This window comes from Pollicipes pollicipes, unplaced genomic scaffold, assembly GCF_011947565.3.
Source record: "Pollicipes pollicipes isolate AB1234 unplaced genomic scaffold, Ppol_2.1 Scaffold_6686;HRSCAF=7923_pilon_pilon_pilon, whole genome shotgun sequence".
NCBI lineage: Eukaryota > Metazoa > Arthropoda > Thecostraca > Pollicipedomorpha > Pollicipedidae > Pollicipes > Pollicipes pollicipes.
Window position 1 is genome coordinate 21,476,934 of NW_023596921.1, and position 15,490 is coordinate 21,492,423.

General features: G+C 53.3%; 1 protein-coding gene across 1 annotated transcript; it reads left to right on the plus strand.

Moving 5' to 3' along the window:
• Positions 1 to 6,257: 6,257 nt before the first annotated feature.
• LOC119107537 (uncharacterized) lies at positions 6,258 to 14,206 on the plus strand. The gene is made up of 5 exons (XM_037231018.1): positions 6,258 to 6,389; positions 9,274 to 10,779; positions 11,058 to 11,221; positions 11,725 to 11,901; positions 13,019 to 14,206. Exons 1-5 carry the CDS (start codon positions 6,347 to 6,349, stop codon positions 13,238 to 13,240), a joined length of 2,112 nt encoding a protein of 703 aa, XP_037086913.1. The 5' UTR covers positions 6,258 to 6,346; the 3' UTR covers positions 13,241 to 14,206.
• The last annotated feature ends 1,284 nt before the right edge of the window (positions 14,207 to 15,490 follow it).

The following is a 15,490-nucleotide window of genomic DNA, read 5'->3' on the forward strand; positions in this document are numbered from 1 at the left end:
AGGCAGGCCCGGCCTGCGTTCACCATACGAACACAAATGATCATTCTGTTTCAGTGTTCATCCCGCGCGCATTCCCATACTAGCATACCTCACATCAAAACGCAGATCAGTTTGGCAAACTCCCTCCGATATTAAAGGGTCACCATGCTGCGTTAAAGTGGCGGGAGCTCGCACTATCGTGCGTCTTCGGGGAGCCTGGCTCTCGACCGCATCACTCTTATGCTGTGCCTCATCATCGTCAATGTTATCATGAAAAGAGCATATGTTGAACACCGGTGTCACTGGTCTCGGCCTCTGGCATCAATCAACAGAGGCCTGCTTACCGTCCACGTCACTCGACGGAGGACGCCCTGATCGGCGCTGTCGGTGGCTGGCAAGGGCTGTCGACAACGGCCATGTCGCACCGATGACGACGATTGACCTTAGCAAGACCTCTGACAGTGTTTGATCACGGTGTCCTCCTGAGCAAGCTGGAATGGTGTGGGGTGTCCTCGGAATGGCTCCGGAACTACCTGGGTGGTCGGAAGCAGGTGGTTATTGGTGGCTCAGGTACTCTATCCCTGCCCCAAGGGTTGACCCAGGGATCTCTTGTCCGCCCAATCCTGTTCTTCATCGTCAGCGACCTATCCAGCTTCCTACCCCACGGCCGCCTACTATCCTACACCGATGGCATCCAACTCCTTCACTCCGCTACCTCCCATTTCGTCGGCCTGTCAAACCTGAAAGCCAGCGTGAAGGAGTTCGTTCAGTGCCTTCAAAACTGGTTTCAATGGGATAGCATTAAAATGAGCCGAAAAAGGCAGACTTGATGCTGATCGGCACCAAAACACTCCATCACAAAGATCGGTAACTTTCACATTGCCATCTCTGGCACAGACATTCGTCCAGCATCTTCAGTGAAGGTATTGGGTGTACTCCTCGACCACGTCCTCACCCGGGAACCCCGACACCTCCTCTCTCGTTCGGTGCTATAATGCAATCCTCGTGTCCCTGTTTAAATCTCGACACCACCGCACTTTTGAGGTTTTGAAGCTCCTCGTCCAAACCCACGACTTCTCTCACAGCCTCTGCTGCCTGTCCGTCTAAAGTGAAGCGGCCGAGCGTCACCTAGACGGGGTGCAAAGGGTGATGCACTTCGCATCCAGGCTAGTGAGTGGTGTTTGCCGGAACGATGACATTTCGCCTGTTCTAGAAGCACTCGGCTGACATAGCGTTGCGGACCTTTTGCACCACCGGGACTGCCTGAACGTGTACAGGGCGCTGCACGTCCCCGAATGGCCTAGTACAATGCGTGCTCTATTCGTGACATGCGCGATGCCCTCCCAACTTCAAACTCGGGCTGTTTTGGGCGGTGTCGACTCGCTACATCTGCTGCGCGCCCGACTGAGCGCCACCCAACGGCGTTTTCCCTGCCGTGCCGCCGCCGCGTGGAACGGGCAGCCCGCAGCGGTCGCCCCTGCCCCCTGTGAATCGCATTACAAGGACTCTTGTTCCAGGTGCCCCGCACGAATAAACGTATATGTACCGTACCGAAAGCGTTACCTTTGCTTCGGTCTTCGGTTCCCGGGCTTGGCTTCTTTCCTTGTGGTTCGTGTCGGCATGTTATCTCGGCAGGGTGTGTCTGCATATCAGAGCGGTTTTTAGGTCTCGCCAATCAGAATTATACAAGAAGTGTACTACTTTAAGAGGCTGCTACTGCAGCCTGTCCGCACATGATGGCAGCATCTCACGGCAATGCATGAGTCTTATTCATCGGACCGGAGTCTTGCAGCTTAACCGAAATTGTCAGCACGATGTATTTAGTTCTAATAAGTGTGAATCGCATTATCCGGACTCGTGTGTGAGGTGCACTACGCTAATAGACGTCTATGTACCGTACCGAAAACACTGGTCTCGCTTCAGTCTCCGGTTACCGGGCTTGGTCAACTTCCTTAGGATTGCTGTTGGCATATTATCTCGGCAGAGTATGTCTTCGGATGTCAGGGTGATTTCAGGCCTCGCTCGTTGGACTTGTACAAGAGGTGCACCACTTTAAGAGGGTGCTACGACAGTCCCTCCGCACGACATGATGGCAGCATCTCACGGCAACGGAGTAGTCATATTTATTGAACTGAAGTGTTGTGGCTTAAGCGACATTGTCATCACGCTGAGTTTGGTTTTAACAAGTGTGAATCACAGTATCCAGACCCGTGTATGAGGTGCACTGCGTTAATAGACGTAAATATACCGTACCAAAAACGTTTGCTGGGCTTCGGTGTTCCGTTCCCGTAGCTTGGTCCGTTTTTTTTAAGAATGCTGGAAATGCTTCAGTTCAGCCGACATTGTTAGTTCTTTCTCTGTGTTGTCTGTTTGGAAATATCAGTTTAAGTTACACGACTGGAAATGAATTGGAAGTCCAATAATAAGGTAAGAAGTGCAAAGAAGTGCAATAATAAGGCAAGCGTGTATGCGCCGTTCTGGTCTGCGCGCGATGGGCCGTAAGTTATCAAATATTTGGTAAAAAGGATCAAAATTATCTTATGTACGAAGTGGTTCGGAGTGGTTCCGTGTTGCGAGTGCGACTCCTGTAGGCGAGGTGCCACCGCCGGACGTCACCGCGGCGATGGCGGGCGAGCCGCCGCCGCCGGGCGTCAGCGCGGCGACCGTGGGCGGGCCGCCGCCGCCCGGTAATAACGCGGCGCATGCCGCCGGTGGCGCGGTGAACGTGCTTGATGCATCAGTGCGGGAGTCGCACGAGCGGGCGGAGCACCCAGGGGTCCGTCGAACGCTGTACTTCGCACGCCGTGACATGTCGCGTGACGTCACGCGAGCCGTAGCACGTGCGGTGGTGGAGAGCTGTGATGCGTGCCGCTCGATCGACCCAGCGCCGGTGCGGTGGCGACACGGCTCGCTCGGCGTGGCTGCCACGTGGCAGCGAATCACCATTGACACCACCCACCACAACGGACAGAGCTACCTCACCACCATCGACTGCGGACCATCCCGCTTCCGCGTGTAGCGCCCCCTGCGCCGCACCGGTGCCGCCGAGGTCATCGGTCACCAAGATCAGCTGTTTCTCGAACGTGGGGCTCCGGAGGAGGTTTTGGCTGATAATGACTGTGTTTCGTGGCCGCCAGGTGGCCACTCTCGCGGCGCGATGGAGAGTGACCATGAGGTTCCGAGCTGTTCACGAGCCGGGTGGCAATGGAGTGGTAGAACGCTGCCACCGGACCGTTAAGGTCATCACTGCGAGGTGTCGTACTGTGGCCGAGGCGGTCCCCCTTTATAATGTGACCTCCCGCGATGGGGAACAGCATGAAATGAGGATGGGATGGGGAATCCGCGCCAGCGTCGGGAGTATATCGGTAATATGTTCGGGATTGTGTCCGGCCGGTGCCGGCGGGCGCCGCTGAGGCTGGGGAACCACGCCCACCCGTGTCTGACGGTGCGCATCTCAGAGTTGGGGACCGAGTGTTCATGCGTCGCCGAGGAACGCGTTGCACGGAAATGTCGCGTCGCGGGACAGTGACGGGCGTGGTGTCGCGGCAGGTGGTAGAGGTGAACGGAGTGCCGTGGCACGTGAGAGACGTTCGGCCTCGGTACGGAGGAGGCGAAGACGGCGACGGAGACAGTGACAGTGCCGACGATGGGCCGCCAACGTACGTGTCGTGTGTGGACCGCGAACCGGAGACGGAGGACGGTGCTCGCGCGGCTGCAGATGCGCCTGAGCCTGCAGACCGTGCGGTTGGGCCGGTCAGGAACGAGCTGGTGCCACTGCGCCGGAGCACCCGCCGGCGGAGGGCCCCGCGGCGCCATTGTCGTAACGATCCGTAATGCGCTGTCGTGAGCCATGAGAATCAGGGGGGCGGGGGGTGTTCTGCGGCCGCGCGGGACGGAGGTGCCCAGCGCGTAGAGGCACGAGAGCCGCACGAGCTGTGCAGCATATGTATTGTTGCCGGCGCTGACGGCGGCGGAGGCGGCGGCGGCCAGCTGGGTGGCGCGAAGGAGCGCGGACGGGGGTCGGTTGATTAGTCCTGTCGATTCTGTAACGTTTGATTGTACCGTCGCACTGCACCGTAGCACTTAGTATTCGAATCGTAATTCAAATACAGTGCATTCGCCACCAGATTAATCCAGAGTCTGGTCTGGGACACCTGCCCATTTCCCAGGCAGAGATGGGGATGGGCCCGCGATTTACATCGACCGAGCCCCTGAGTCAATGTGGGACCCCCTGCGTCAGTCCAGAAATTTCAGCGTCTGGCACGGGTCATGTATTGGCAATGGGCCCAAATTGGCAAGAAGTAGTGTCCGTGGGGTCCCAAAAATCCCGTTGGTCACGTTAAGGATCCGTCCCGCATGGTCGGACCTTCAAATATCAGTCAGAGGGCCTCGACCGATATGAATACCCTGGGACAATGCGGGCCTCTGTCGGTCAGGGAGCAGCGAGTGATGAACGCAGCGGATGTTTAGTGAGTGAGTGCTATCGCCCAAAAAAGTCCACTGAACAATTACAAAATGAAAAGCGACGGTGCTTTTTCTATGTAGTCATTCAAGGCCCGGCTTCTTCAGGTTATTGACTTCAAAATACCAACAAAATGACATCTTTCGGTGCCTCCTAACTTGTTTGAGTAAAACAAGGATATGTTCAAACAAAGCGGAGCAAATGGTGTTGTCTGAAATCACGTGGGTCATATCTGGTAATATTTTGGTTGGGGAGCCTTCCACCAAAAGGGGTCCTTCGTCAGTCCTGTGCCCCTCCACTTACCAAGATCCCGGTTGCGCATCTGCGTGGGCAAGCTCATTGTGCACCATTATGGGTACATCAGCATAGTCACATGTGGCCACTGAAAAACCAGATCAACTAGCAGCAATTTTATACTCAACCTGCCCTGTGCATGGCACTGACATTACCTGACTTCATTTGCCACACGTTCGAACTGAAGCGGCTAAGGGTCGCTTTCCTATTCAGAGGCGCAAAAAGGCTTGGAACAATGTTCCCCAGAAACACAGCGAGCTTGCAAAGCATATGTAATGAAATGAGCAGGGAAGACATTCTCATCAGACATCTACTTGAGCCATTTGCGGAAATATTGAGGACCATTGTCGTAACTGGCGCATGGAGGACCGTTCATACTTCCTTTTAAGCAAAGTGAAATGCATATGTTGCATCCATAAAACTTTGGTTTGTCGACAAGCTTCGTGTAAAGCTGTCATGATAGCCACATATGTTGCGAATGGTCTATGATGGCTCTGCACGTTAAGTTTAAAGAAGATGTAACTATTGTAAGTTATAAGTTACATGTACATATTGAAAACCCAGATTATCAGTCAACAAACCTGAGGTGTTTCGTACCTGCCCCACTCCCCCTCTGACGACTTTCGCGACTAAACCCCCTCCCCATCATTTTGAGAAATTGACATCCATGAAAAATATGCTTCACAACCCCTAAGGTACCATAACACTTAACGTTTCGCGACACCTAATGCATCATGACGAGCTAGTGATTACGCACGTGGCGTTGCGACGATTCCAGAGATTTCACAATTTTAAAAATAAGCCCCAACTGCGAGAAAGGACTCCCTTCAAGCTGGAAGTGTTGATGTCGAAGATCAATAGTTGGAAATTTTGTTGAGCTATGATATGCATTGCTGACGCAAACGAACCTTAGCTCTATCCGTTAGCCTTGGCTTTATCGCTCGACCTTTGTCTATCGCGTCAGAGACGGGACGTGGCGTGCATGACGCAACACTGAGAGCAGAGCTGAGTATGGATAATGACGATTTACTGCAGGGACATCATGATAATTCAGACGGGCACACCCTTACTGTTAACATCGATACTGGGTAACAAAATATTTTGGTGACCAAGAAAACCCAACTTCTCCGAAACAACTTATACTTGCTTGTCGCAATAGCGCCAGTTTGACTTCAATTCATGCTGGACAAATAGTTGGATAAATTGTGTAGCTGATATAAAACCTCGAACAAGGTATGAGGTCTTCTTATTAAAATAGTTCTAACGATAGAAACGAAGCTTTTTGAAACTGTCCACTAAGCATGCAACTATCTCACTAGCTCAATGCTTGTCATCCGCTCATGCGTGATCGAAGGGTAGTTAAACATTCTGAATGCGATAAAAGATTAAGAGCAATGTTTTGAAATAAAATAATATTATCACGTTTATATTTTTCTTACATTTGCGCCTCACATATAGTAAACTCGTAATATTTTACGTACGCCTTTTGAAAGATAATGGGCAACTTCTAGTAGCGTCAGCCATTTTGAAAACTGACGTGCATTACCGAAGCGATATCCAAACAAATTGAGCACTGTCGAGAATGAATCACAGCTGTCGGCAAGTGTTCAGATGTGCAGTGTGTGGAAAGAACGGATTCAGGCTCGTCCTGGAGGTAAAGTCTTGGTTTTAGAGGTTTGTCGGCTGGTATTGAAATTTCTGGGGACGTACTCCTTATTACACTGAGTGTGAGCTACCCGCCCAGCACATGATTTTACCCGCGGACGATCGTTGGGTGACGTTTTCGTCAACTCAGGCCAAAAAAAAAAACATGTGATAGGCTGGTTTGACTGTATCATGTTCGTCGACCTATGGTGGTCGCATGTTAAAATTGGTTGCAAACAAACCACGTTGGGGTCACGGGGTGGGTAGATCCCCGTGATGTAGAACTGAGCAAGATCTGGCTTTGCCTCTCTTCTTCACTTTTGATGTCATAGGTTTAATTTTATCCTCATTTCAAGTAGTCTGCCCACATGACTACAAACAGGAGCAGCAATGCTGATGAGATGTTTGGGCTGCTGTCACTTCCTGCTGCTTTGGGTTGGTGCTACATAATGCATATGTTTGACTTGTCCAGCATAGTAGCCCCATTGTTTCAACCTTTTCAGTGCATCTGGGCTGTAAACATTAGTGCTACCTCTGGCACACAGCTGTTGCTATAGCAGAGCATGAGCATGGTGGCTAGTCAGCTGATGTTTGAAAGCATAATACTGGTGAGAAATGCAGGTAAAGGTATCTTGAGAAAAATTGACATTTATAACTTCATAGTGCAGCTTTAGCTGCCCAAGCCTTAGTTTGGCACATACAGGTAAGATGTTTGGCACACCAATGTTATTTGGGTGTCCTGTCCAGCACAGTGAATTGATTTGTGTTCACTGGCATAAGTTGAGCATCAAGCTGGACATGCTGCTTCTGGCTATAATGTTATGAATAAGGTCGGTAAGTTAAACAAACCATGTAACCTATTTGAAGTAAGATGGATGCTCTTTAAAATACAAATTACAAACAGCTGTGGTGGATGCATACCAGTGTTGGAAATTCCAAAACACTTCCTGGTAGCGGAGTAAAAATGTTCTATAGTGGCAGTGTTGGAAATTCAAAAAATTTCCTGGCAGCAGAGTGCAAATTTTCTATATTGGAGTATGAAATTATCCAAGTACTGCAGGTGATTACAGCTTTATTCAGGTTATCTTCAAGAGTTAATAGTGCAATGGGTGGCACTCAACAAAAGTGCCACTTTTCATACATAGCAATTCATGTAAAAGCACTTTAAGTGGAAGGAAGCATCAGTATTAAACATGGCCCACTGAAACAACACAGTCTCATACTCTGTACTATGAAACACATGTGCAGTGTACATTGGTTTGCAATCTATGAAAAGCTGTGTATACACCCTCCAAAACACAGGGTAATTAAGCATCAGGGTTATACACTAAAAGCGGGGGTGGGTACACACCACTACTTATACACCCTCCAAAATAGAGGGTGAGTATGATACACACAGCCAGACAAAAATGGTGCACAAAAATGCAAATGAACAGGCCACAAATGCCCACCTACTCATGCACCAGGTGGTCATGCTACTCACGCTCCACCAGCTGACTGGAGCTTTGCTAATCTACAGACCAGAGTGATTCTGATACTCCTCTCTCATTTCCCTGTATTGTTCAAAGGAGATTCCATTCAACATTCACATGCTTTCTTTTTCACATTTCCATACATGGTTTATCATATACCTAGGTGGCAACGCAGGCTGCTTGCTGTTGGACATCTTAGTCTGGGGGATGCAAGATTTGTGCTCTTGCAGATATTAATACATGACTCCTGATGGAAGCAGCAAGTCTCAAGCTGCCACACCTGGTTTTATTTTGTCCAGACGCAAAGGTAAAATGAGTTTTTCCAAAAGCTGTTCTTGGTGCATCATGATGGAGTACAAAATATTTGATTTTACCTTGTCACAATCTTCAGGTACAAAATCTCCTGGTATACATTATACCAGGAAACAAGTCTTACAACACTGTTAAATAGTGGAGTATAAAATTATCCAAGTGCTGCAGGCATTGTCTGAAACTTGGGTCTTTCTTAGTGTTTTTAGCCCCAAGACATTTTTTCTCCACAAATATATAGTATATGAAAATGAAACTGTAATGACCTGCAGCCAGTATCTGAAATTTGGTTTTGGCTCTTGGGGGGAGAGGACAAAAATATTAAAATTGCAGCTTGTAGTGAGAATGAAAAACCCAAGTGAGTTTGCACTACACTCACAGGACATTCTTTGGCAGCAGACAACAGTTAACACCATGCTCTAGCTGGTCTCAGTGATTGCCAAATACCATAAGAAGTTGGCTTCTTGCAATTTTTAGATTTTGTAGTTTCCTGAGTAAGTGCTTCCTTCCTATGTCTATGCTTGCACATACTGTATTTTTTAAGCTTCTCCTGGTATACATTATACCAGGAAACATCAAGTTTTCTAACACTGAATTGCATACCTAGGTTCTCAAATACTGATGACTTTCTAAGTTGTTGATCATCATGAGTATGTTTTCTAAGCATGCGGAAGCACATCTAGATATTATGTAACTGAGTAGTGCTTGATATGATAATGGAACAATGTGTTTTTGAAACATGGTTAATGATGGTGAATTATTGCAAACATTTAATGTTGCAATTCAAAACAAGTGGGACTATCTACTTTGCCCTTTGTTAGTCACAGTTTAGGCATAAAGGGAAGTGGCACACAGGATTTACAGTACAATTTACAGTCAACTTACATTTGCACTGACCCTGCTCATCAGCAGTATGATAGTCCAAATTGTATTCTATGGTGGGCTGAATCTAGTTCACATGCCTATAAGTATGCTGTAGAATTAAAAACAGATATTTTGATGGCATCTGAATTGTTTAAACTGTAGTCTGGCATCACCAATAATGAGTCCCAACTTTGTTGCATGATAGATTATGTAATTATGATGAGGAACTGACACGGTTTTATCTTTCAGCAAGTATCTGTAGTCATCATGACTTTCTGAGTGCTTACACCATGAAAGAAATGAGTCCTGCAACTGAAAGGCTCATGCTTGTGAAGCCATTACCACATATTCAGGCTTGCTTTTATCAACCTGGACAAGGAGGCATTAAACCATCGATGAAGAACTGCAAGGACTGTTGGAGCATCAAGATTAATGGCCATCCACTGAATCCAAATGCGAAGGAGTTCATTCCCCGACGGGATCTGAACATGGGCAATGTCCAGAGACGCTTGATCCTCAGCGGTTTCGGAGTTCCGATTGAGTGGTTTGCAGAGGGCACATGTGGTACACGCCCAGCAAAGACGCCACGTTACTCGCATAGTGCAGAGAAGCCTTTCATGTCCCGTGCCTGTGGGAACTCCAGAGAGGTCAGCGGGGGGCCGCCGCCGGACGGTGTGCCACATGACAGCACCCCACAGAGGGTCACGGCCGTCACAGAGCGCGACGGTGAAGCCAGTCAGTCTCAAAGTGTCGTGTCTGGGCGGTCTAACATGTCGGAAACGCCCGGGGAGCCGGCGCAGAGCCAGAAAGCAGCGAAGTGTGCTAACATCATCACCTCACGTCACGTCTGTGCAGGGACTCTGTGTGGTGAGACGGTGGGCACAAAGCGGGACGTGGCCGGTCGCCAGTGCGTGGTTCCGGTCGTGTCGCCGCCTCTTATGACGCCATGCGGCCTTTCAGTCTGTCCGCCGGCGGACGATTCGTTTTCTGCTGGCTGTGCTCCTTCACCTCCGACACACGCCTCCGACTCGGACTCGTCGCAGCACCCAGCGGCGAGTCATTCATGTAGTGGGCCAGTGAACGCGCGACCGGACGCTGAAGTGAATCGCCTCAGTGAGTTTTCTCCCGCGATTAACGGTGAAAGTACTCCGCGTAGTGTGGCGTCGCCCACCGCGTCGTCTCCCGATGCCAGTGTCGACCCGGCGAACGCACGCCCCCACGGCTCGCCAGTCCGGTGTCGTGCCGAGCGCCCGAGTCCGAAGACCATCGCCGTGTCGGAGCGGGTCGACGCCGCGGTCTCCCGCCCGGCCGCCGGCCGCGAGCCCTCTTCGCCGCTCAGCCCCGAGTCGGAGGCGTGTGTCCCCCGGCGGCGACGCTCATCGTCGACCCCTTCCGCCGACGACTCGCAGAGTGGCGCGCGCTGGCGGCAGCGTTCGTCGTCGACGCAGTCCAGTCGCGAATCGGAGTACGGCGACGACTCGGACTGGTCCACTGAGGACGACTCGGCGGCGGACGCCGGCGAGGACGACGCGTCCTCCGTCGCGCTGCTGCCGTGCAGCTCGGTGGACTCGGTCGACGACTTCATCTGCTTCGCCTGGGACGCCGCGTCGCCAGCCGGCTTGGTTCCCAGCGCCTCGGCTGAGTCCGCCGACGACTTCATCTGCTTCTCCCGTGACGACGCTTCCTCCTCCAACGGCTGCGCATCGGAGGACAGCGACCGGCCAGCGTTGGCCGCCAGTGTCTCCCAGCCACCCGGTAGGCGCTGGACAGGCCTGTGTGGAGCGTCCATCAACTCTGTAGTGAACTTGGGATCAGATTGGTATGCCTTCGATCCGATGTGGGTTGCCTAGGTAAGAATCACTGATGCATCGCTGAGTGTCCCACGAATCTTCTGGAGAAGTGATCTGAAACTAATCCCGTCATCCTGCCATATTATGTCCGATTTTTTTCTCCATTCGGTACACATGGTGGCATTATGCCAGAATGTCACGCTGTGTTCGTTGTCGCCGACTGATGGGCCGCCGTGTCGGCAGTGTTGGCGGCGGTGGGTTCGGACCAGGTCGACTCGGGCATCTCGCCCGGGGCCGACGCCAGCGAAGACGAGGCCGGACTGTGGGCCGACGGCAGCTTCAGCGACGATGAGGGCGCCTCTGACGAAGGATGCGAGTTCGACGTCGACCTCTGGCGCAAACTCTCCGTGAGTGTTCGCCATCGCCGGACGCTTGCAGCCGAGGATCACCAGGCTCGAACCAGTTTCGTAGTGGCCGGGCCCGGAGGTCGGCCTGGTTTGTGCTGGGGTCTGGGGTCGGTTTGTCGTGCGATGGGGGAGGAGTCACAAGCAGGGCGTTGTGACCGTTCTGTGAACATTTGCCACGGCTCTTGGAGGGCTTATTTGTGTCATGGCACTCCCGGCCATAAATGTTATTCTGTTTACTGTTCGTAGGCATGCCAGAGTATTACCGACATTTACTGGCGCTCGCTGCTTCCAAGTCTGCTGGCCTCTGCACCAGTACACGGAGAAACGAATACTCTGAACGCATGGCAGCCAGAACTCAGTACGCGCTGGCAGTTGGATCTGTGCGGGGCGCCGTGTTCATGATAGCTATGCTCGCCCCAGTGTCGACTCTCGCTCGGGACACGGTGACCCGCTCCGGCCCCGGGCCTGTTCCCTCCGCTCACCATCTCTGCATCGTCCAACAGGTGTCGCCGATGAGTCTAAACTACCAGCGGACGCCGGCGCCGGCGGTGCCCGACCTCTGCGACGCGTGCCCGCGCGCGCCGTCCCACGTCTGCCCCACCCACCAGCGCATCGCCGAGGCCAACCGCAAGCTGCGACTGGCGCCGGCCGCGCCCCCCGCCGGCCCCCGCACCAGCAGGGTACGTCCACGGCCTCAGGCTCAAGGCTCCCGGGCTGGACGTGGGTCTTTGTCCGCTTACTGGAAACGGAGGGGGCGGATGGGGCGATGCTGGTCTGTGCTTAAGGCGTGCGCCAGCTGGCGACGTCGTGGCTGTCTTCCGTTCCCACGCGTTTTTGTGGCGCCTGCCTTGCGTGCCGTGACATTGTTTGAGGGTCCTGACCTCGCTCCGACCATTTTAATCGCGTGTAATGCTGTCAGTCCGTCCGAAAGTGATCGACTTTTCCCCCACCGTGCGACCTTGATGCTACCCAACAGCTCTGCACCGGATGACGGGCCATTAAGGACATTCAGCAGCCGGTGTGTCACGCGCCGCCGTTAGTCATCCATTTTCCCACCGTTACATGGCCCGGCCACTTTCAGGAATGTCTGAAAGGTGGGCGGGAATCACAGAAGCGTGGCGCGGCGACTGTTTTGGGTCGAACGTTCGGCCTCGTGTTGTGATATTGAATGCGTGTCATTGCGGGCGGGGTGAGAGCGGAGGGAAGGGTGGATGCTGTGGCCCCGTCCAGTTTCGGGATGCCGCGTATATGACTCGTCACGCGATTCAGGATAATCATGGTGTCGACTTGTCCCGCAGCGGTGTCTTGGGTCATGTCCACGAGGGTTATGCTCTGCCAAGCTCTACTCTTAAGCTCTACTTTTGACCACTGTTGACTGTTGCTCCTCAGCTCTTTGTGCCAGCACTGGTTGCTTTGACATGTCCTCAGTGATCCCAGGCCTGGCTCGTACTGATATTTCCTATATGTTGACAGTAATCTCGGGCGCAGGTTACGTCGCAGACAGTTCGTTCCGCGCTTACTTAACGTTCCTTCCGCGCCTTTAGTTGGGACCCCAGACCCAGCCGTCTGCGACTCCCGCTTCTTGCCAGGCTCGGCTGACGTCCCTGGGTCTCGGTACACGTTTGTAATAACGTCCAGCCCTATCCGTAGGCGTCCTTTATCTCTAGCGCGGTGCTGGCACCGTCCCGACTCTCCCGACTCAGCCACATTCCCTGACACAGCTTCCGCCTCTGGCGTGTCCCGCCCGCGCGCATGGCGGTGGTCTGCGCCCGCTGACAATTCCGCGCCCGCCGCCAGGTGCGCTTCAGATCCGGCGAGGCGATGGCCGAGGTGCACGCGGCGCCCGAGTACGACCGCGCCATCGGCAGCGACCTGCTCGACCTGCAGCGCCAGCGCGACCGGCTGCGTCGCTGGCGCCAGCACGTGGAGCGCGCCGTTGCGCCGGCGCTGTCCGCCGTGCTCAGCGAGCAGCACCGGGCGCGCGTGCTGCGCCAGCGGCCCGAGCTGCTGCGGAGCTGACGGCCGTGAGCGGAAGGAGGGCGAAGCAGACCTCGCTGAGCTGAGCTTTAATCACCCCGTCAGCAATGGAGGCTTTATAGTTGCGCCACATGGTTTGTAGCGGGATGTATCTTCGTTACGGCGTTCAATTGACGCCGGCGGTTAACGGTGTCTTTTTCCTGTTTCGTACGTGCGATCATGGTTTCTTCAGTGGGAGAGTCCATGGTGAGGAAAATTGTTAGCTGATGCAAGTCTCTGATATTTACAGGCCCTCAGGCCATGCTGCTATTCTAAATATGCTCCGACTACGACATACTATGACCTTTCGTTTCCTTGCGTTTCTGTTCTGTATCATTGTTTCTTGCGCGACTGAAGTACAATGTGGTAAGCAGCACTTAATTCGACGGGGGCGTGGCAATTAGCAAAGCTGTAGTGCCAGGAGACATCCTCTTCGAACCAAGTTCGTTCCCATGCATCACGGTGAAGCCAGCGCTAATTATCTGATCAGGTGCGAAAGCGGGCCGCGGCCCTGAGTCCACCGGGTCCTGGCGTCGCTGTTAGTCTGTGGTAAATGCAAGTCAGAACTGGAATCTGAGACATGCTGATCGAGCACGCAGCTGTCGCCGCATGACACCAAGGCGGTACGACCTGAGGCCCGCCGTCGCGTCTTTCAAGAGGTGCTCGTGTGCGGGAACGACCGGGGTTATGGGTAGCTGCTGTCCGACTATGATGCGCTGGCGTGTGAATAATGTTAACACGTTAGTCCATCCTTGATAACCAGGGCACTAGATAGCGGTGGTCAGCCCCTCCGAATTGTCCAGATATGTCGGTGTCATTGAAGCGCACACGATTGGCGATAGCGATCGTGGCGATTGCATTTCATGGCGATCGCGATTTTACTGTGCCGTGTGATGTGATGCAAAGAGAACCGTAAATTGCGATCGTGCTTTGTGAGCGACTAGATTGTATTCAATTAAATACATTTGCCTCGCGCACGTGCTTTATTTGTGCGCTTTCGAATGAGGGCAGGCGGCAGGAAGGATGCATGAGAACTATGCGGGTGGGATGAGTGCAGCCGGTCACATTGGGCTGTGATTCGTTGTGTGGAATCTGGTATTGATGAGTCGAGAGGCATGGGCGAGCTCCGAAGGGGTTGTCGGAAGCATTGGTAACAGGCGTGGCGTGAGGAGCTAAGGGACTGAGCAGCCGTGCCACAGCTGTCAGTCCGCGACAGCTTTTTTGTAAGATGCAAGACACATCCATGCATCGCAATTAGATTACGTGCGTTGCTCAGATTATCTCCACGAATATGCGTTGTGCGCAGTTGTTATAGGGCTTGCGATGGGCGGTGGAGCTGAGCTAAGTGTCACCACATTGGTGTGCATTTTCCCCATCGTGGAAAATGCTCACGCAATATAGCGTGCAGAAATCCGCTATTCAGCTGTAAAAATCCCTCCGCACACTCAGTTGTGTAGCCACAGACTGAGAACAGACAAGCTTCCTCCGACGAACGTATTGTATCGACATCCAACTGCCATTCACGCGGTTGAACAAAAGCCTTGGACCGCACGATCGCATGCCAGCAAGACCACATTCCCTGAGATTTCGCCAAGCATGGCATGTGTGCCAGGTGTGCAAATAGAATGGGCTCTACGTCGCACAAATAGCTGCAAATCATTGTCGCTATCCCAGCGTGCCCACCGTGAGTTCTGGCCACGCGCTCGTGGCACAGAATCGAACCAGCGCTACCGCACAGGCATAACCATAATAATAAGACGGGCCCTAAAACGAGCAGCCCGTCCCGGACGCACGCGAGGAGCATGACAAATGAACAGGTAGGGTACCAAGCGCAGTGAAATGACTCTCGTCTAACAGACTAGGGGTAGGCCAGGACGTCCGCCCGGGACAAGACCAACCTTCTTGTCTAAATGTCAAACGACATGAACGCACGTCCAACACCAGGTGCCTACACCAGGAGCGGTGTCCTAGATCGGCGCCGAGCGCTTGGGTCGCGCCGTCTCTCAGGACCAGCCGGCAACGGCGGCGGCCCACTCTCTGACCCGCACGTCGGCTGCGAGCGGCGAGGCGAGCAGCAGGCGCGGCGCGGCGCCGGCCTCGGCACCCACGGCCAGCGCGTGCCGGTCGGCCGCCGCGCTGCGGGCCGGCCCGAGGCGGGGGTCGAGCGCCGGCGCCGGGCCGTGCACCTCCAGCCGGAGGGCGACGCTCGGCGACAGCGTCAGCCGCAGCCGGCCGCCGCAGCTGATCCGAGAG